The sequence below is a fragment of the Mucor mucedo genome, assembly GCF_025094135.1.
Source record: "Mucor mucedo strain NRRL 3635 chromosome Unknown EV154scaffold_51, whole genome shotgun sequence".
In the NCBI taxonomy this organism is placed as follows: Eukaryota; Fungi; Mucoromycota; class Mucoromycetes; order Mucorales; family Mucoraceae; genus Mucor; species Mucor mucedo.
The window spans coordinates 195661-217510 of record NW_026252335.1 but is presented as its reverse complement, the minus strand read 5'-3'; the positions used below and the strand labels follow the sequence as shown (position 1 = coordinate 217510).

Sequence of the window (21850 nt, the reverse complement as noted above, 5' to 3'; positions counted from 1 at the left end):
ATACACCTTACCATAATACTTTAGAGACCGTTTCAAATCGGCAGCAAAATTCTCTTCATCAGGTATTCTTAGCATGCTCAACTTGATATGCACCAAATTACTATTTGACATACCATCATGTGAAGGGGAAGCTTTGAAACAAAGTTCACCAACCATTACACCTGTTGAGAGAGCCTTTGTTGTACTTTCGGGGCGCGAAAACTTCACTTCCACCAGAAGATCACCAGTTGACTTACCACCATACATACTAAGGGGTCGAACACCCGAGATCTTACCACAACTGGCCTCAATGGCCGTATAAGCTTCTGCCCGAACTTTAAAAAGACGAGCCGGAAAAGAAAAAAGAACCGAACCAGGAGTCAAAGCCTGACGCACAATAGCAGCAGCTTTACGAGCCAAGATTTGAATTTCCAGGTCAATATGTTGGTAAATTACCGTACCAGAAAGCTTAGATTCCAAGTCTTGCACCTTAGAGCGATACATTGGACGAACAATTTTATTGGACGCCCCACGAGCAACAACAGTTGTCCAGGACAACCGATCATTTGATTCCATGTCATTCATTTTCAAAATTGGAATCAAGAATTGAAAATTCAAAATTGAAAAAAGTTTTTTGTTCGAAGATTTCTATAAATGTCGAGATTGTAGTCGAGATCGAAGAGATGAACGAAAGCGTAATAATTGAAAAAGATAGAGCTTGCAAAGACGCGTCGAATGCAAAAAGAAAATTGAATGGATGGATAGAATTCACCGAGATATCGTCGAAACAAGTTTTTGGATGCAAATACCTTTTGTAAAAATTCTTTAAGCGAAAGAAAGCCCTCCCTTGGATGCAAATACCTTTTGTAAAAATTCTTTTTTTTTTTTTTTTTTTTTGTATGAACAGTAAGTTTATTTAGCGACAAGTGAATTATACGTAAAACGAAAGGGGAAATTAAAATGGTTATTTTTTAACAACCTTAGTCTTCGTAAACAAATTATGACCTTTTAGAGTAGGGGGTGTTCGAGCCACCAATTTGGGAAACGTCCCTTTCACGCTCTGTTTAGAGGCAGGATGTTTACCTAAAGCAGAACGTTGTGGACTAAGACCTTTATCGGTCCCACCAGTTCTACCAACTAATTCTGCGTTTGAAGAAGGAAGAGTGGTGGTATCCATTACATGGTCCACATCTCCAGACACACTAGCAACAGTAGTTGCAAACTTGGAAGCCTCGGAACCACGGGAAACAATCTTGGGCGATGTAGATACATCAGAAATATCAGTGTCTGAGTCGGACACAATATTGGCATCAAGACAATCAGTTGAATCCAAGTCAATATCTTGGGATACTTCAGCCAAAACAGGCTGCCTAACAACGGAACGTTTTCCCCTCTTACAAAACTTGGCTGTGTGACCATGGCTATGACATACAAAACATTTGGTCTTCGCTAATTCCGGGCATTTGGAACGAATATGACCAGCAACATGGCACCAATGACACACAGAAGGAGCACCTTTAAAGGTTGCAGAAGCAAAACAGTCCCATTCGGATAGATACAAGTTGTTTGACAAAGGTACACTAGCGTGATATTCATCATCTTCATCCGTGTAGCCTACCGCCGTGTTCAGAATGACGGACATCTGACCCTCAAAGAAACCACCACAGGAATACTCCGTGATTTGTAATACTTGTCCGTAATACACTAAAGATGCTAACAAATCTTCCAGAAAGTTTTCTTGATCTGGGATATATAAAAACGAGAACTTGACGTGTACGAGAGTATTTTGAACGGAAAAATTCGTTCGAAAACCTTTAAAAATCTTGTCTTGAACAGAGACACCACTGGTGATAGCCTTCATAGTGCTACCATCATCCATAAACTTAACCTCCAACAACATGTTACTGTCAGAAGGAACCCCATAATAACTAATGGGTCTAACGCCGTGTAGAGGACCACATTGGGATTCAATGGCCTCGTAAGCCTCGAAACGATGCTTGAATACCTTAGCGGGGAAAGAAAACAAAACAGATCCATCAGTCAACTTTTGCTGTACGATGGACATCGCTTGCTGTGTCAAGATGAGAGCCTCTAGACAATCATCTTCGTAAATAATGGTACTTGCACGCTTGTATTCAGAATCAGTCTCATCCGAGACATGTATGGGACGAAGAACCTTCTTGGCGTTACTAATAGCTGCAATATCTGCCCAGGTAGATTCTGGTGAAATTGACATAGTTTAATGATCGGCAGTTATACGAAAATCTTTTCACAAATGTGTTGAATGTCGAAATTGAAGACGAGATCAAAGAGATGCACGAAAGCGTATTAATTCAAAAAGATGGAGCAGAAGGAGACGAATCGAATGCACAAATAATTTGAACGGATAGACAAAGATTTGATAACGGATGGATGCGAACAAGATTTTGGATGGAAATACCTTTTGTAAAAATTCTTTAAGCGAAAGAAAGCCTTTTTGTAAAAATTCTTTAAGCGAAAGAAAAGCCTAAAAAAAAATTCTTTAAGCCTTAAATTCAATATCCAATCACTGAAGGATCCAAAGGTCTGAGTAACCCCCAGATATGTTATCCCAGCCAAAAAATTTCAAAATCCAAATTTAAACGCCGATTCGAAAAGTAAATAGGCGCAAAGACCAATTAAAAAAACTAAATAATTTAAAAACAAGCAAATCAAATCTGTAAATTATCTCTAGCCGTTGTTTACACATTTTAAATACATACACTGTTTGTGATCTTTATCATATATACGTTGGCTTTGTCACATATCCCGGTACAGCCAAGTATTTTTCGCGTTGATATCATGTGGTTGTTGCTAAATTTGGTGGCGGTACGATTGTAGTAAGGGGCTGTTTAGCCAATAATCTTCCCGGAACCGCTGTAACCTGCAAAAGAGCCAATAAGACGGCTGGAAACGCTATAAGTGAGCCAGGCAGAACCAAAATCTAAGGCTTTCTTTCGCTTAAAGAATTTTTCATAAAGGTATTTGCATCCAAACTCTTGTTTCAACGATATCTCGGTGAATTCTATACATCCATCAGAAATTTTTATTGCATTCGATTTCTCTCTATCGGTTCTATCTTTTTTATTTATTACGCTCCCCTCCATCTCTTCGATCTCAGCGTTTATCGCGACATTTAGCCAATCCGGCAAAGATTTCAACATTCTCAATTCTCAATCTCCAATTTTAATTTTCTTTCTGGATTATTAAACAATGCCAGAAAATCTTCACAATTCCTGGGCAACAATCGTGTCCCGTGGTAATTCCAAGAAAGTTGTTCGTCCTTTATCTGTCCCTAAAAATGTGGACTCTCAATTTAAGTTACAAAGTAAGGTCATCTACCAAAGTGAAGACCTTGAAGGCCTCATCAGAATGCAGAAGGCTACCGAAATAGTGAAACAGGCCCTGACACCTGACTCCGCTCTTTTCTCCATTCCTGCTTCGTTAATCCAACATCGTACCGAAGCATATAAGCTTATTGAAACGCAATGTGGTCCTGTCCATGGTTTCCGCCCAATCAGTAATTATGGTTCCAGCTTAGATCGTGATCATTTGATTGAAGCCAAATTTGTTGATGACTCAAGTTTTGACAAGGCAATTTCTTCTGGTGTTACAATCAAGAACACCGTTATCAAAGGAACCCATTCAAATGATAGCGAAGTGAAGAAGCATGCCCACGTGAAGATATCTCTTTTATATATTCCTGATAAGGAGGATTTTCTTGAAAAGTTAATGAGGTCTCTTCTTGTTTACGGAGAAGTCTTGCAAGTCAAGGAGTACACTTGTGGTGGATATTTCGAAGGCGAATTATCACTGATACTCGATACGACTACCGGTTATTCTGATGATGATAATGAAGATTATGCCAATGAGCCGCTGTCAAATAATTTATATTTGTTCGAATGGGATTGTTTTGCTTCGGCATCCTTCAAAGGTGCCCCTATCGTTTGTCATTGGTGTCACCACGCCGGTCACATACGCTCCAAATGTCCGGAATTGGGAAAAACCAAGTGCTTCGCTTGTCAAGGTTATGGTCATACCGCGAAATTTTGTAAAAAGAAAACGTTTCAGCCAGTGCAAGCCCATACTCCTAAGGAGGAATCCAATATCGAGCTGCCTACGATTGTTAAACAGGTTATCTCCGATTCTGATACAGACCTGTCAGATGCGTACCAGCCTTCGAAGATTGCTGAAAGTGGTTCTTCAACGTCTAAGTACGCCACGACAGTAGAAATGGTGTCCATGGAAATTGAAGAAGACGAGGGTACATTACCGGTGACAGTTCCGACTTCCCATTTGGCTGGTAAAATGTTTGATGGTGGCAGAAAAATGCTAGGACAAAAGCGTTCCATTTTGGGTAAACAGAAGGCTATCAAGCAAAACTCCAAAGGTCCTGCTCCTAAGTTAGTTGTCCAGACGCAACATGCTCTTAAAGGTCACAAAATGTTTACGAAGACAAAGGTTGCTAAAACGAAATAGTTTAGCTTTCCCTTTTTTACTTCTATATCTAACTTGCTAAATAAACTCACTGTTAATACAAAAAAAAAAAAAGTGAGCCAGGCAGAAGACCAGAACCGCTGTAAACCAAAAAGCAAACTCGACAGACCTACACCGTACGAAAAAAAAAAAGGTTTTCTTTCGCTTAAAGAATTTTTCATAAAGGTATTTGCATCCAACTTCTTGTTTCGACGATATCTCGGTGAGTTCTATCCATCCTTCAAAAATTCTTTTTGCATTCAACGCGCCGTTGAATACTCTATCTTTTTCAATTATTACGCTTTCGTCCATCTCTTCAATCTCGACCTCAATCTCGACATTTAAAGAAATCTACGCAAGAAACTTAAATTCTCAATTCTCAATTTTCAATTCTCGATTCCAATTTTGAAAATGAATGACCTGGAATCAAATGATCGGTTGTCTTGGACAACTGTTGTTGCTCGTGGTGCCTCCACGAAAATTGTACGTCCCGTGTTTTCTTCAAAGACTCAAGACAAAGATTATAAACTTTCTGGTACGGTAATTTACCAGCATGTTGACCTGGAGATTCAAATTTTGGCTCGTAAAGCTGCAGCTATTGTTCGTCAAGCCTTGACTCCGGGTTCTGTTCTGTTTTCCTTTCCCACTGCCTTGTTCAAGGTTCGCGCTGATGCTTATACCGCAATTGAAGCAAGTTGTGGTAAAATTGCCGGTGTCCGACCGATTAGCATGTACGGTGGTAAGTCTTCTGGAGATCTTCTGGTGGAAGTGAAGTTTTCTAATGCCGCTAGTACTACTAAGGCTGTATCTGTTGGGGTCATGGTTGGTGAATTGTGCTTCAAAGCAACTCCTTCAAGTGATAGTATGTCGAATAGTAACTTGGTGCACGTCAAGTTAAGCATGCTTCGTATTCCCGATGAAGAAAATTTTGTGGCCGATCTTCAAAGATCCTTGCGTTATTACGGTATGGTGTACCAAATTAAAAAGTTCACCTACCATGGGTTCTTTGAGGGTGAGATCTCCGTTATCTTGGATGTTTCCTCTGGTTATGTTAACGATCTTGGCGAGACAATGCCGGTCCAACCTTTGTCAAACAGTTTATACTTGGAACAATGGGATTGTTTTGCTGCCGCGTCATACAAGGGTGCTGCTCCGGTATGTCATTGGTGTAAAGTAGCTGGTCATATGCGTAAGGAATGCCCGGAGCTTGCCAAAAGAGTCTGTTTCAAATGTAACGGTCGTGGTCACACCGCGAAGTTTTGTAAGGCCAAGAAAACCTCGGATTCTATCGACTTGCACGAGTATCTTCGTTCCTGTAACCCACGCACTGAGGAGAATCCAAATGATTCGAGTCGTGATATGGAGAATATTTCTATTGAGAAGGCAAATTCTTCGATCAAACCTAACGGCGCTTCTTCTTCAAAATGGGCGGATTATTCCCCAGATGTTGATATGGATGTACAAATCATTGAGGAGTCTGACCTTCAAGTTAGTGAGTCATCCAAGACAACTGTGACCGACATGGCGGAAAACGTATTTGACATTGACCAAGACATGGTTGATCTTACTGATAGCATAGCAGATGATGAGGTGAATGCTATGGATGATTCGGCTACTGTTGATGACGTTGATATGGTTGTTGCCTCGGGTGTTGACTGTGGTGATGGTGCTACTCCTGGTCCTGGTGCTGGTGTCAACCGTGGTGATGGTGTTACTCCTGGTCCTGGTCCTGGTGATAATCGTGGTGCTGGAGTTCGCCGTAAGGGGATTGCCGGTCTTGGTACGGCCCTCCTGGTGTTGGAGTTGGAAGTAAAGTGAATGGTAATAAGCATGCTATAAGTAAAAAGGACAAAACTGTTACTCGACCGGTACCCAAGCTCAAACAATTTGGCGAACCTGAACTTCGGGTTGGTAAAACCCCGGCTATGATGAACTATATTAAGAACCAAACTAAACATAATGCCGATAAGGCGCAATGTTAAGTAAACCTCTTCGCTTGGGCTCACTTAATGCGCGCAGCATTTTCAAGTCGACGAGCCCTCAAATACAAAAAGAATTTATTTCTTTTCTGCGTAATCGTTCTTTGTCTCTGGAGTTTCTTTGTCTTCAAGAAGTTTCCTCTTTTCATCAGGCCCATCTTACTGATGATCAAATTGTTCAATTTTGTACCTTTCTTTTTCCTCGCTGCTCGGTGGTTGTCTCCAAGTATTGTGCAATTGTATGTCTTAACTCTGGTCTCTACCTGGACGACACTGCTATTTCATTGGATGAGCGTTGTGTTGTTGGCTCAGTAATGGATCTTCAACATAATGTCTTGTGTCGTGTTGCCTCTGTATATGTACCGGCACAGTCTTCGGACCGTCCTCTGTTTCTGAGCAATTTTCTATCTCTACCTTTCTTTTCCGACATGTCTACGACTCCTTGGTTGCTGATGGGTGATCTAAACTTGAATCTTCATAATGTCAAGGTTACTAGTCATTCCACTGTTTCGGCATGGTTTGATTGGGTTCGTAGTCATTTCGACAATTGTTTTCCGTCTGGTCTCCCAACGCACACGCAGGGTAACTCTAGAACTACTATTGACTATGTCTTTGGTCACCGATCTTTGGCTACTCGACTAGTGAACGGTATGAATCGAAAAGTCCCTTCGGCGTACTCTGATCATTGTCTACTCTCAATCGATCTTGTTCCTGCCCGTGTTGATATTGGTCCCGGTTGCTGGCGTTTTAACCCAACTTTATTGGATGATGCTGACTTCTTGCCGTTACTCGACAAAACCGTGGCGGTCTTTTATGACTCAGTGTTATGTGTTGATAATCCGGGTGTCAGTCATGACGAAGGACCGGTCCCTGTTCAAGATATCTGGGAATCTCTTAAGTCTTCACTTAAATGTTGTGCTCAAAACTATACTCGTGGTTCTAAACGTCGCTTCAAGAATAAGGTCGCGTCGTTACAACATGAGCGTACTCTTCTGCTAGCCAATGTCACCGGCGATAACGGCTCTTCCAGTAACGTAGATAAGAATATCAAACTTGATGAACTCGACCAGCTTATTGATACTGGGATTCGGAAAGAAACGCGTGAATGCATGCTTCGGTCTGCCACTCGCTGGCACGAGCTAGGTGAACGGAACAACAGATATTTCTACCGGGTGATCAAGGAGCGCCAGTCTAAGCAAACTATACAGTCTTTGAAGTGCTCCGCTACTGGCTCGGTCTTAGTGAAATCAGATGATATTATTCGGGAGGCAAGAGGTTTTTACCAGGCGCTATACACACCCGATTTAATTGATGATGCAGCTGTTGACTCTCTCTTGGCTAGTATCCCTGATGATGTGGTATTATCCCCTGATGACTCTGAATCTTTGGTGGAACCTATTGTTATGGACACTCTACACGATCTGGTCAGTCACACTCCCCTTGGTAAAAGTCCTGGCTTAGATGGTCTTCCGTTTGAGGTGTACAAGTACCTGTTCAAAACTTCGGCTGACTTTCGTACCATGCTATTAGGAATTCTGAATGATGCACTCATAGGTGTGTATCCAATCTCTTGGCAACAGACTCGTATGGTTCTGCTCTATAAGAAAGGTGATCCAATGATGCTGAAAAACTGGCGGCCTTTGTCTCTAATCAACAGCGATGCTAAACTGTTTACGAAACTTCTGGCCAATCGTCTTAATGTGGTTCTGCCTCAACTAATCAATCCATATCAAACTGGTTTTATGCCAAATCGGTTAATCTCTGATAATGGCTGGCTAAACCAAACTTTTATGGCTAATGCTCGTAATGTAGATCCTGATCTTCCACAAGTCTCCGTTTTACTAGATCAAGAAAAAGCTTATGATAGGGTCCATCCGGATTATCTCCGCAAGGTTCTTCTTCGGTTTGGTCTTCCTTTGATATTGGTAGATTGTCTTGGTAGTCTGTTCTTTGGTACTGAGATATCTATTTCCATTAATGGCTGGTTAGGTGTGCCTATTTCCCAGTCACGTGGTCTTCGACAAGGTGACCCTCTTTCGCCGCTCTTGTTTAACTTGGCCTTTGAACCTCTCCTTAGGTCAATTTTGTGTTGTGCTGATCTTTCTGGTGTTTCTCTGCGTAGTGGTATAGCTGGGTCGAGCTCGTCTCCTTTGGTGCGTCCGGTATGGCTGGATACTCCTTCATCCTCCGATCGCGATTTTATTAGCCAATCTGTGTTGAATCCACCTCCCCGGCTTAAGCTTTTGAGTTATGCTGATGACTTAGAGGTTTTCCTTTCTGGTCCCGGTGAATGGGATATCCTGTTGGATCTTCTTCGGTCTTATGGATCTGCTTCTAATGCCAAGGTTAATCTTGACAAAACTGTCGTCGTCTCTTTGTCGGGTGTTCGGCATGCTTGTTGGGTAGACATCACTAATTCCGCCAAAGTCGAATGGCATGATTCCTCTTCTGTGGGTTCGGTCCGGTATTTAGGCTATCCTCTATATCATACAACGAGTCAGTTGGAGTCATTTTTGGAAGAAATTCGGGTCAAGATACTTCGGCACACACAAATGCTTCGTGGTCGGCCCCTCTCTTTGCGTGGTTCTGGCCTGGTAGCTAATTCTCTGCTTCTTAGTCGTCTCTGGCATCTTCTTCGAGTGGTTCCTATACCAACTAAGTGGCTTGACTCGGTTAAGTCTATTGTTCGTGGCTACCTCTTACCTTTCTGGCCTAGGCCTGCAATGTCTACTCTGACCTTACCTCGTAAATTTGGTGGTGTTGGCCTTGTTGACATTCACGATCAAAGCTTTAGTCTTCATCACATATATGTGCAACGTTTAGTGTCTGGTCCCACTCCAACCGACATTGTCTCTCCCTGGATAGTTCGATGCTTCCAAATATACTCTGGTCACTCCTCCATTTTACCATGGTTCATGTTTCCCACCAAGTTTAAGTCAAGTCTGCAACCTATTCCAGCTATGACTCATCTTTCTGGTTTACTGGCAAAATTACCGACACTGGAACTCTCTTCTACTTGGTGCTCCCGTTGGTACTTGGATCTTCCATTGCAATGTGTTATTTCTGTATCCACGGCCGTCAATGGTCGGGCTCCCACCTTAGTTCCATCAAGTATTCCACTTCGGTATCTGATATCTGATATCTACTCTTGGGATCAAGAAGAAGGTAGTCTGGTTCATAATCACGTGTCTACAAAGCCAAAGGTTCGTGAGACTATTCGGGCCTTGTTCCCCCTTGAAGGTTGGTTTGCTGCGACTGGCTTTTTGCCCAATGCCATGCTTCCTCAGGCCCAGCGTGATCTTCTAACGCCTAGTTGGTTACCTGACCTTTCCAAATGGTGTGTGCCAAATGGTCCCTGGAACTTTAGTACTGTGGCTGGTACCCTCCCACGTGAGCTTCGGTGGTTTTGGCATCAGGATCGCTCCAAGTTTGATTATCCTCCTAAGATCCCGGAGATGGTACCAACACGATGCTTGCTGAAACCTGTTTTGTGGCGTCGTTTCTGGACTCTTAATTTGACCAGTAAGGCTTTTACACCTTGGTGGCGGTTGCTACAAGACTGTATTGGATATCGCGCGAAGCTACATAGATGGTCTCCTTTGAAGTTTCCTAGTGCTACCTGCCCTATATGCCTAGTGTCTTCCTCAGAAGATCTTTTTCACTTTGTGGTCGGCTGTTTTGATAAATGGCAATTTTGGTGCAACGTCATTTCGCTTCTTGAAATAGGTGACGACTTTCAAAACGAATACGACGTCTGGTCTGGCATGGTCTCTCTTTGTTCTATTAAGTCCAAACGGCTAAAGCCTGATATTCTGGTTCTATTAGGTTCAGCTTTTAGTACACTTTGGAAATACCATTGGCAGTGTGTTATGGAAGATGGCTTATGGAGCTCTCACGCGGCTTTTAACATGTTCCAACAAGACCATTCTGTTCTTATTGCTTCGACCTTGGCAAAGTCAACAGTTCCAAAGATTAGTTTAGTCACGCCTTCAGGCTAATTTATAATTTGAAAATAATTTAATAAACTTACAGTTCATACAAAAAAAAAAAAAAAAAAGACCTACACCGTACGCAGTTTAAAATATTGCTACACCCTGAAATTCGGCTGGGATAACATACCTCGGGGTTACTCAGACGTTTGGATCCTTCATTGATTGGATATTGAATTTACAAATTGATATTCAGCAGCCAATATATTTCTGTTGCAAAGGCTGTTTTTAAATTTATTGGCCAATACATTTTGAATCCAAAGGCCGTAATTCAAATTTCTGGCCTTAGGCTTATGGGAGGGGACTGAAGAGCCAATAAAAACTTAATTTTTTTAAAAACTAGCCTATAGATTTGCTTCAAGTTAGTGTAAGCGGTTCTTTAATAGTGTGGCTATATTGATGCTTCTGGTGACAAGGTCAAGAATGAGCCACTCACGAATAATTTGTACTTGGAGGAATGGGACTGTTTTGCTTCGGCATCATTTAAAGGTTCACCCACGGTTTGTCACTGGTGTCGTTTGGCTGGACACGCAAGGTCTAAATGTCCGGAGTTGGCGAAAACCAAATGCTTCTCGTGTCGTGGTAGTGGACATACCGCCAAGTTTTGCAAAAAGAAGAATCTTGGTGTTACGAAACTGCCTGTTTTGGATAAGATCCCAACTAATCTTCCCTCCCCCACCGTTGAGAGCTTCCACGGTCAAGTGCTGTCTGACTCGGACACACATATTTCTGACGTGTCTACGTCCCCCAAGTTTGAAGCAAGTGGCTCTGCAGCTTCTAATTTTGCGACCACTGTTGCTAGTGTATCCATGGAGGTTGACAATCACATGAATACTACCACTCCTGCTTCTTCGACGGCTGGTCCGATGGTCGAAGTTACTAGTGGCGCTATAAAAGTTCCTGGTGCCAAGCGCTCGGTTGTAGGTAAGCCTTCTGTCCCGAAATCAGGCGTTAAAGGTCCGATTCCCAAATTGGTGGTTCGCACACCATCCAATTTAAAAGGTCATAATTTGTTCACAAAGACAAAGGTTGTTAAAAAATAATTTTTTCAATTTTCCCTTTCGATTTCTATAATTTTTTTCATTGCTAAATAAACTCACTGTTAATACAAAAAAAAAAGTTTTTTAGTAGTATAATCGGTCGTTGAATAGTTGTCCAGTCAGTCGGATTAGGGTTGGGAGTTGTGTACGAAGTATACATTGACAGCAGTCTACAATAAATAAACATGGAATAAAGACATACAGTTTGAGATTATTACAAAAAAAATATGAAATAGACTGGTGGTTTAAATTTAAGAAGGAAAATCATTTAAGAACTGTGTGGTACAATGCAATGGGTTTAGATGCCGTCAGGGGTCTGTAAATGGTATAAAGGTAGATGGTCTGCGATTTTAAAATTAATATTATATACTTTCAAATGTCAAATAGTAGCGAAAAAAATAGACTAATTGTACGCGCACCATACTTTTTGCTTGAAAAAAAAATCTCGCGCACCATTTCTTTCTGTCCGGTGTTAAGACACTGGTAATAGTTCTTAAAGGATAAGGTGGATATAGGTTATTAACACTGAAGTTAATAATAAAGTAGTTATGAAAGTGAGCACCAGACTGGAAGTAGTCAACTTAAGAAATCTTATAATATAAAGTTTTTAGGATAAGAAGGTAATCAACGATGATTTTAAGACGGCGTAAGTAATATAAATATAAACAAATTGCCAAGATTAAAAAGAAAAGTAATTATGTTATTATAAACAATATCTTATGTACGGTTGTAGTAATAAAGAGATTCGAGTCGAGTGTGAAAATATGAACTTTGAGTTAATTGTTATATGTAAGTAGAGACTTAAGATAAACAAGAAGTATGAAAATTGAGGGAAACACAAAGGAGTCAATTACAAATTATTAAGAAACTAGATTTTTAGTTAAGATAAAACTGGAGGAATATTTTTAAGAAAAAAAAAGGGCGTATTTATAGGAAAGATCCTATCCTGTGTAACACCAAGTCAATTTAGATTGGCTGCAACACCGGTCAAATAATAAAATTCCGGGTCGGACCAAAAATGATTTTTGCACATTGCACTTTTTTCCTGCGCACCATGCTTTTTTCGCTGGCGCTCCATACATTTTTTCGCTGGCGCACCATAGTTTTTTTCGCTGGCGCACCATAGTTTTTTTCGCTGGCGCACCATAGTTTTTTTCGCTGGCAGACTATACTACTTTTTTTTTTGTATTAACTGTAAGTTTATTAGATATATAAAGAAATTATAAAATTAGCCCGAAGGCGACACTAGACTATCACTACGAACTAAAGGGGATTGAGTTGCTAAAGTATCAGCAATAAGTACGGAGTGATCCTGTTGAAACATGTTAAGAGCAGCTTGAGAGTTCCACAGATCACCATCAATCACACAGCGCCAATGGTATTTCCAAAGTGTTGCCAATCCAGAGCCAAGAATAACAAGCATATCCGACGATAGAGGCTTTTGGTTTTGACCGCAGAGAGATACAAAGCCAGACCAAATATCAAATTCAGTTTTGAATGTGTCACCAATGTTAAGAAGAGAGATCACGTTACACCAGTACTGCCACTTATCGAAACAGCCCACCACAAAATGGAACAAGTCTTCGGAAGAAGAGACTAAACAAATAGGGCAGCTGGCACAAGGATACTTAGTAGGAGACCACCGGTGTAGTTTAGCCCTATAGCCTATACAATTTTGAAGTAGACTCCACCATGGAGTAAAAGCCTTACTTGTCAAATCCAAGGACCAAAAGAGCCCCCATAAGGAAGGCCGAAGTAAGAACCGGGTTGGAACCACCTGAGGTATGACGGCGCGAATCTCAAACTTCGCACGATCTGGATGCCAATACCAACGAAGATCACCTTGACGTATACCAGAAACAGTAACCATGTTACCACGGCCTTTGGGGATAGTCCAATGATAAAGCGCTGGAAGCCATGCCGGGAGCAGGACATCGCGGTTTGACTGATTATGCAAAGCTGTTGGAAGAAAACCAGTTGCAGCAAACCAGCCATCGGATGGATACAAGGCTCGTCGAACCTCTTTCACTTTGCTAGCATTGACGACACGTGTATTTCGCAAGTTGTCGGTAGATTGATTCCAAGAAAAGATACCAGAGACCAAATACCGAAGGGGCACAGAAGAAGGTACCAGTGTCGGAGACCAAGTATTAACTGCATCACCAACAGTTACAACACATTGAAGAGGCAAATCTAGAAACCATCGAGCAGACCATGTGTTGGACAAGGAGAGTGGAGGAAGATTCTGTAAAATTTTGCCTAGTTGAGCCAAAGGAACTCTCCGTTTCAGTGAATTTTGAAATTTAGTCGGATATAAGAACCAGGGTAAAATTGAGGCATGACCGGTATATAACTGGATACCACGAACCAACCAAGGAGAAACAAAATCAGTTGTCTTCGGGTCGGAGATCAACCGTTGAATGTAGATGTGTTGCATGGCTAGCTGTTGCAGATGCACATCGACCAAGCTAACACCACCGAATTTTTGCGGGACATACATAGTAGACATTGAGGGCCGGGGCCAAAAAGGAAGTAAATATCCACGAACCAGAGCTTGGACAGAATCGAGCCATTTAGTTGGAACAGATACCACACGCAACATATGCCAGAGCCGACTTAAAAGTAGAGAATTGGCAACAAGACCTGATCCACGCAGAGAAAGATTGCGCTGACGTACGATATTCGAGTGTCTCAGTATTTTAAGCTGAACTTCATCCTGAAACGCATCGAGCTGCGTTGAGGTATGTTATAGATGGTAACCAAGATATCGCACCGCACCAACAGAACTAGAATAATGCCATGCGAGACCTTCGGATTGAGCATTTTCGACCCAATCAGCATGACCAACACCGGAGAGAGACACCAACACCGTTTTACTAAGATGTACTTTGGCATTAGAAGCTAGACCGTAGCAATCCAATAAAGATTTCAAGACCGGCCATTCACCTGGACCAGTTAAAAACACCTCCAAGTCATCAGCATAACTTAGTAATTTGACAGGACGAGGAGGGTTCACCACCGACTGACTGATAAAATCGCGATCAGAGGAGCTAGGAGTATCAATCTACACCGGTAGAACCAGAGGACACACCGCCGAAGACACCGCTCCACCAACAAGAGAAACACCAGAGAGACCAGAGCAGGCTAGAATGGACCGGAGAAGAGGTTCAAAGGCCAAATTGAAGAGCAGGGGAGAGAGAGGATCACCTTGCCGTAGACCTCGAGACTGAGGTATAGGCATTCCTAACCAACCATTGATAGCGATGGATATCTCAGTACCAAAGAACACAGAACTTAGACAATCCACCAGCGTCAAGGGAAAACCAAATCGAAGAAGCACCTTGTGGAGATATCCGCATGGACCCTATCATACGCCTTTTCTTGATCCAGCAGAACAGCCACCTGAGGAATATCAGGAGCCACATCACGAGCATTAGCCATAAACATTTGATTTAACCAACTATTGTCTGAGATCAATCTATGAGCCATAAAACCAGTTTGGTAAGGATTGATCAGCTGACCAAGAACAGTATTAAACCTATTAGCCAGAAGTTTTGTGAACAACGTTGCATCGCTATTGATGAGACAGAGCGGGTGCCAATTTTTGAGTAACATTGTATCACCTTTTTTGAAAAGTAAGACCATCCTAGTTTGTTGCCAAGAAGAAGGAAACACACCGATAAGAGCATCATTTAAAATACGTAGCAGCATCGTACGAAAATCAGCCGAAGACATGAATAGGTATTTGTACACCTCAAAAGGAAGACCATCCAAACCAGGGCTTTTACCAAGGAGAGTATGACCAACCAAATCTTGCAAAGTATCCATCAGAATAGGATCTGTCAGCGAGTCCGAATCTTCTAGAGACAACACCACATCATCAGGAATACTTGCCAAGAGAGAGTCAACAGCTGCATCATCAATTAAATCGGGTGTGTATAGCTTTTTTTTTGTATTAACAGTGAGTTTATTTAGCAATGAAAAAATTTTAGAAATCGAAAGGGAAAATGAAAAAAAAAATTATTTTTTAACAACCTTTGTCTTCGTGAACAAATTATGACCTTTTAAATTGGATGGTGTGCGAACCACCAATTTGGGAATCGGACCTTTTACGCCTGATTTCGGGACAGAATGCTTACCTAAAACCGAGCGCTTGGCACCAGGAACTTTTATAGCACCACTAGTAACTTCGACCATCGAACCAGCCATCGAAGAAGCAGGAGTGGTAGTATTCACGTGATTGTCAACCTCCATGGATACACTAGCAATAATGGTTGCAAACTTAGAAGCTGCAGAGCCACTGGGTTCAAACTTGGGGGACGTAGACACGTCAGAAATTTCTGTGTCCGAGTCAGACAGCACTTGAGCGTGGAGGCTCTCAACCGTGGGGGAGGGAAGATCAGTTGAGATCTCATCCATAACAGGCAATTCTGTAACACCAAGATTTTTCCTCTTACAAAACTTGGCGGTATGTCTACTACCATGACACGAGAAACATTTGGTTTTAGCCAAATCCGGGCATTTGGATCTTGCGTGTCCAGGCAAACGACACCAGTGACAAACCGTGGGTGCACCTTTAAATGTTGCCGAAGCAAAACAGTCCCATTCTTCCAAGTACAAATTAGTTGTGAGTGGCTCATTCTTGACCTTGTCACCAGAAGCATCAATATAGCCAGCCGAGATATCAAGGATAACCAACAGCTCACCTTCAAAGTACCCCCCGCAAGTGTACTCTTTCACCTGGTACACTTCACCGTAATAACGCAGAGATCTTTTGAGATCCGCCAGAAACGTATCCTTGTCCGGAATTCGCAAAAGAGTCATCTTGACATGCACAAGTGTATTGTTGCCACTAGGAACAGAAGGAGAGCCTTTAAACAACAAGTTCTTGTAACTAACACCGTGAGTCATTGCCTTGGTAGTGCTTGTTGGCATTACAAACTTAACTTCAACCATGAATTCACCAGCAGAGCGAGTACCATAATTGCTACACAACCAGTTGAAAATCTTAAATTTTACTGAAATTCTGTCCCAAAAAGTAAATCCGTGAGCAAACTTTAATTTTTTAAAAAAATAGAAGCTGCCGATTGGATGAAAAACCAAAATACGTTATTAAACACCAGATGCATCAAAAAAAAGACGCTAAAAAAATATTGAGGATGCACAAAACCTTTAAATGGGTGTCCTTGAGGGGTGAGGATAGAAGGTCGTGGATTTGACCGTTTTTATTGGATAACAAAAGGAAGTGAACTTCATTTTTTAAAAAAAATGACATGTAAAAATTTCGAAATTATTCTTAAGGTTAATCTTGAGAATCGTTTTTCAACATTTCGAAATGTCTGTCCGTATTATGGAACCACCAAAGAGTACCAAACTTACACTTGTTAATTATTGAGTATTGAACATCATTTATCACAGTTGAATGCGACATGTCCAATAGTTCAACAACAGCCAGCTTGAACACCAGCGTACTTAGAGTTTCGTCCGATTTGACCGCGAGAAGATTGCCACCATCGTCCACCTGGTAGTTTGTGAAGATGCTTGCGTTGTCAGAAAGCACTTGCACTGGTTTTTCAACAAGTGTATAAACCTCCAGTTCGACGAGATCACCGCGTTTCAGCACATCCTTTCCAAGTAAACGACGCTTCCCACCTTCGCCAAGATCGAGATCAAAGACAGCCACCATGTTAAAAGCGACTCTCTTACCGGAGATGTATGCAGCACTACCATACTCCCGGTTGGCGTTAAAGTACATTTTCTGACCAAAACGACTAAACCATTCCCTCACCTTGGAACCACAAGTCTTCGCATCATTGTCCCAGTAACAACCCATCGACATTCCTCAAAGACAGCTCACAACCATTGATCAGGGCCAAGTCACGAGAGGGGTTTTGCTTGTTCGTTTTCATGATTATTGCACGAATGTACTTGTTAAACTGTTCATTCTTTTCAGTAGCCAAAAGCACAGGAGAAGCAAAACGAATACAATCCTCCACCAAGTGAATGATCAAGTGTGTTTTCAAACGATTGCACAGAGGACCACCTGTCTTGGCGTATGGAATGGAAGCACCATTAAGCTGTTCACCAGAACTAGCACCAGCACGAGAACGAACACCAGCACGCGCACCAGTAGCAGCAGCACCAGTAGCAGCAGCAGAAGTTACGTCTTCATCGTCAGAATCTTCACCTTCTTCAGGAGGCACAACATCACCAAACATCACCGATGGCTCATCTACATTTTCAGTTGTAGAAGCTTGATTGGCTCTACGACCGCGACGAGAACGCCTGTTACTTGGAATTGCCGTATGATCAAGGTTATCCAAAGCAACGATTGTATCATTGGCAGCCTTTTGAAGCATCTCAACAAATTTGTGAAAGTTGGTATGAATTTCCGACATATAGGATAGAGAACAAAGCTCACCAAGCTTATCGAAAGTATCGATGATGTTATTCAGCCTGTGGTGGGGATCGTTACGAAAAGTCAAGAATGCCCGGTCATCCTTAGCAAGTCTCAGTACAATTGGAATCATCTGGACCATAAGCTTGAAATCTCTTCCAAGGTAGCTTTTGTAACCCTTCAGATGCGTGGACAAGTTAGTGAAAGCCTTTGAACCGTAAGTACAACATAGAGAACTGATGACATCGACTTGGGTTTTGTTAAAACAACAATCGGCAGCCTTGTTGAAGGTGTACTTGATCAAGCCCAGACATAATCCATGCAATATTTCAACTGGCGTATCTTTACTTCGATCCCAAGAGGACAGACCCAGCAAGCCCTTACCATTAGAATCTTTGAAACCAAGAGTCATCAGATCATCAACAAAAATAAAGTGACCCTGTCTATCACGAACCCGGATCGAAAAATCAGGAATAGGTAAGTTGCTTGTAATAAATAAACTTTTCCAATGCCCTTTTTCCCTTGGAGCTGACACATATTTTTCAGGAGTGGTCCTTATATTTTGATTGTAATTATTGGCATGGCGGCACCAGAAGCACTTTCTACAAGCAAATGTAGCCGTTGAATGTTTTAAGCAAGTTATCTCGGCATGACGAGGATTGTCAGCCTTGATGAACAAAAGAGGAGCGACAACAAATACGTCATCTTTAAGGACAGCATCAAACATCGGCATACCAGTTTCCAGCTGTTTTAGATTACCAACAAGGGAAGGCAACTACTCCATGGCACTGAGTTTGTTACACCCACATAAAAGCAATTAGTTCAAGTAATGATTGGCAATACTTAGGGGCAAAGCAGCAGGATTCATTAACCAAGTATCGAAGCAATTCCATTTTGATATAGAATTACGACTACTGTCATCAGAAAACAAGTTATAAGAAACAACTCTAACAACCTCAACGTTCTTGGGAATAGACGGGTTAAGGACGTTGTTGACAAAGTTGGAGGTAACAGGCAATGGGTGCTTGTGGTCGTTGGCAGCTTTAATCATGTTATAATGATCACGAATAATATTAGTCTCATCAATAGTATAGCTCGGGTTACAGATGATTAAACGTTCAGGAGCCAAATTTTGCATGACACTGGTATAGGCATGGTAATCTTCCACTTCTAAACGGCAAACATCATCAAGATTGAGCTGGGATACATCACATGAGACAACCTTTTCGGAGAGATAGTACATGGAATCATTCATCTTGGTTATTACCGGGAAAAGGAACGCCTTGAGAATGTCGGATTCTTGGAAGAACTTGAATACCTTGAAGTAGGGACGCTGTTGAACAGGAACATTGATATCAGACAGACGAGAGATTCTATCCGACACCCACAATTGCCGAGGGTTGTTGTCATTACCAACAATTATCATGGGAGGCTGAAACAATTTATCCTCAATCCACTTTTTACGTTGACTAAGCTTTATACGTTGGTTACTCGTATAATCAGGAAGATCAGATAAATAGGGGGACATGATTGGATTGGCAATGAGAAGTCGCAGGTGTTCAGAAACATGGTTGATAATCAGATCAGGCTTGTACGGCTTACCAGCAGCGTCACGACTAGAAAGATCAATAGGTGTGGTATAAGGAATACCTTCACGGCTTTTCACATAATATTCAGCATGGGGAAGAATTGGAACAGTGCTTTTGGTAGATTTGTAAAACCTAGAAATACCATGGGGAGTAGGGTAGCCTTTGAAATCATAGTCAGTGTCAGTGGGATCCAGAGCAAGTTGATCTTTGTATTGCCGAATTGCTATTTCAATCAAGTATCTGCCGAATTCAAGGGTGGCTTTAATTTCTTCCTCTGAATACTTCATACTTGAAGGCTTGAAAAAGAGAAGAGCATGCATGTAATATTCATTTTTGAAAGGAAAGTAAGGGTTGCCATTAACATCATCAGGTACTTGAGGTTCATCATCATTGGTATTGGGGTTGATAGATTCACTAACACCAGGACCACCATCCAACTGTACTTCATCATTTAAAATGTCTTCAAAGGGGTCAAAGTCACGTCCGATTTCACTGTCAACCTCCTCAAAACCATGGGAGCTTCCGAAAGCTTCTTCAGGAGTTATGTCTGGTTCAGGCTCAGGTTCAACATCAATGTCTGTCATCATTGGACTAATAGTTTTAAAGGTAAGCATATACATTGGTTAAGTTTTCAATAAAAAAATTACCTTCCAGAAGGTGAATCAATATTCATGGAGGTATCTGCCTCATCTTGAACCTCAGGAGATGGATCAGTATTCATTGCTTCATTTTGAACCTCATTAGGGTTGTTTGCATTTCTAATGTTTGTGAGTAAATTTTCCAATAACTCTCTGATATATTACTTACGAGAGGATTGCATTCGCTACGTTTAGCCGGTGTGATTCAGAGCTGAGATGTCTTGTATAATTGCTGCGTCTATCAGTACCGTATTGACAAACATCACAGCTCAAGGCTCGATCTCGAATTTCGGCATTTAGTTCGAAAAGGTTATGAAATCTGTTTGTATGGTTTGACATAATTGTATAAAAAAAAGTTATAGTGATAGAGAAATATGTTATTGATGCCTTTATATACAAGTTTGGCCATTGAATATGACAGCTGTTTGCATTTGGCGCTAATAAATGATGACAGCTGTTACAGCTTTGGAGCTTAGCCCGAATGACACATGCATGTAATTTGATTGGTGTACAGCCGACTCTGGCGGCAATTTGTCACGCAACTCTCGCATATTTTTTCACGCTATCTTTCTTTTCCTTTTCCTCTCTTTTTTTTTTATTTTGTCTTTGACCATGACGTTTTGTTTGATTCTAAAGCGTGATTTATTGTAGTTTTCGTTGGAAGGGTTGGTATCTGATAGGAAATAGAAATACAAAATCATATTGATGACCTTGTCTTTTTATTTTAGTTACAATCATTGATGTACTCGCGTGTTTTGACACTAAAAGGTAATCATGATATATTGATAAGAACTCAGTTTACTCACAGATGTTTACTTTAGACTTCCATTAGAGATATCAAACAGATACGAGGGTACGTTTTCATTCTTGTTTGTAATAATTATTCCATGCTAACACGCGTTTTATTTTATTTTTAGTCCCTTTTTTCATGTTTTGAAAATGTAAGTTCCATCAACCTCTTCTTATTTGCAGATTATTAACATGATTTTCGTATTTTTAATAGATGTAATATCTTTTAACTTTAGTAAGGTAAGAATTGTCGCTGCTTTCTTTAAATTGTTTTACTTACCATCATCTTCATTATTTAGTTATAAAATGTATAAAACTGTTTAAGACCGTTTAAAAAGGTAAGCCCATCATTCAGCTAAAATATTAGGCAAAAAACTGACATGTCTTTTGTATAGTTTGCGCTTGATTATCAAATGCCTTTAAACGCAAATCTGTTTTGTCTTTGCCTGCGTTCGCCGCAATACGTTCATCAAATTTTGCCAGCACAAGCTTTTAAGCCCTCGTCATCATTTTAATAAACTATTTCTTTTTGGGTAAATCTTGATACACGGTCGATTTACACGGTCGATTTGAAGTACCGACCCAAAAATATTAAAAAGCATGACGTAGACATTAAAAAGTTCAAAAAGCGTGACGTAGACATTCAAAAGTTCAAAAAGAGTGACGTTTCATATTTGAGAGATCGTGTACTGAGCGTGTATTTGAAAAGTGCGGGGAAAGGGAAAAAAGATACAAATTTGGGAAAAAGGTTTTTGCATATAAGCAGTATCAACAAGAGCCATTCTTTGGTTGTGTGCTCCAGTATTTGCTTAAACAATAAAGTTTTGGCATTAAAATAGTTTTCTGAATTCTGCAAACAAACAAAGTGTTTCGTATGGATTAGTTAAAAAGGTACCCAAATTAAATAAATTATGAACAATTTGTAATTGAATTTGGCATAGTTTTCTAATGCAACG

The 21850-nt window shown here is 41.0% G+C and overlaps 7 protein-coding genes across 7 annotated transcripts; 2 read left to right on the top strand and 5 right to left on the bottom strand.

Moving 5' to 3' along the window:
• Positions 1-878: 878 nt before the first annotated feature.
• On the bottom strand, positions 879-2450 carry EV154DRAFT_510518 (uncharacterized protein). Its single transcript, XM_051601708.1, has one exon. It carries the CDS (start codon positions 2213-2215, stop codon positions 944-946), a length of 1272 nt encoding a protein of 423 aa, XP_051457188.1. The 5' UTR covers positions 2216-2450; the 3' UTR covers positions 879-943.
• A 760-nt stretch (positions 2451-3210) lies between these two features.
• EV154DRAFT_603013 (uncharacterized protein) lies at positions 3211-4476 on the top strand (the record flags this gene model as incomplete). Its single annotated transcript, XM_051607325.1, has 1 exon — positions 3211-4476. One exon carries the CDS (start codon positions 3211-3213, stop codon positions 4474-4476), a length of 1266 nt encoding a protein of 421 aa, XP_051457187.1.
• Positions 4477-10840: 6364 nt separating this feature from the next.
• EV154DRAFT_481900 (uncharacterized protein) lies at positions 10841-12278 on the top strand (the record flags this gene model as incomplete). Its single annotated transcript, XM_051598440.1, has 5 exons — positions 10841-11137; positions 11194-11365; positions 11738-11814; positions 12093-12127; positions 12215-12278. The coding sequence occupies 5 exons, from the start codon at positions 10841-10843 to the stop codon at positions 12276-12278; spliced, it is 645 nt and encodes a 214-aa protein (XP_051457186.1).
• Positions 12279-16071: 3793 nt separating this feature from the next.
• Positions 16072-16470, bottom strand: EV154DRAFT_589793 (uncharacterized protein; the record flags this gene model as incomplete). Its single annotated transcript, XM_051606856.1, has 1 exon — positions 16072-16470. A coding segment is annotated over one exon (399 nt), but the record flags the coding sequence as incomplete, so codon positions are not given.
• Positions 16471-16783: 313 nt separating this feature from the next.
• EV154DRAFT_564057 (uncharacterized protein) lies at positions 16784-17236 on the bottom strand (the record flags this gene model as incomplete). The annotated part of the gene is made up of 1 exon (XM_051605820.1): positions 16784-17236. The coding sequence occupies one exon, from the start codon at positions 17234-17236 to the stop codon at positions 16784-16786; it is 453 nt and encodes a 150-aa protein (XP_051457184.1).
• Positions 17237-17291: 55 nt separating this feature from the next.
• Positions 17292-18611, bottom strand: EV154DRAFT_564056 (uncharacterized protein; the record flags this gene model as incomplete). The annotated part of the gene is made up of 1 exon (XM_051605819.1): positions 17292-18611. The coding sequence occupies one exon, from the start codon at positions 18609-18611 to the stop codon at positions 17292-17294; it is 1320 nt and encodes a 439-aa protein (XP_051457183.1).
• Positions 18612-18695: 84 nt separating this feature from the next.
• EV154DRAFT_564055 (uncharacterized protein) lies at positions 18696-20444 on the bottom strand (the record flags this gene model as incomplete). Its single annotated transcript, XM_051605818.1, has 3 exons — positions 18696-20058; positions 20115-20225; positions 20275-20444. 3 exons carry the CDS (start codon positions 20442-20444, stop codon positions 18696-18698), a joined length of 1644 nt encoding a protein of 547 aa, XP_051457182.1.
• Positions 20445-21850: the final 1406 nt, after the last annotated feature.

What these genes read in the sequence shown, in the direction of transcription:
- EV154DRAFT_510518 (XM_051601708.1), bottom strand. Translation starts at nt 2,215, where the DNA reads ATGTCAATTTCACCAGAATCTACCTGGGCAGATATTGCAGCTATTAGT.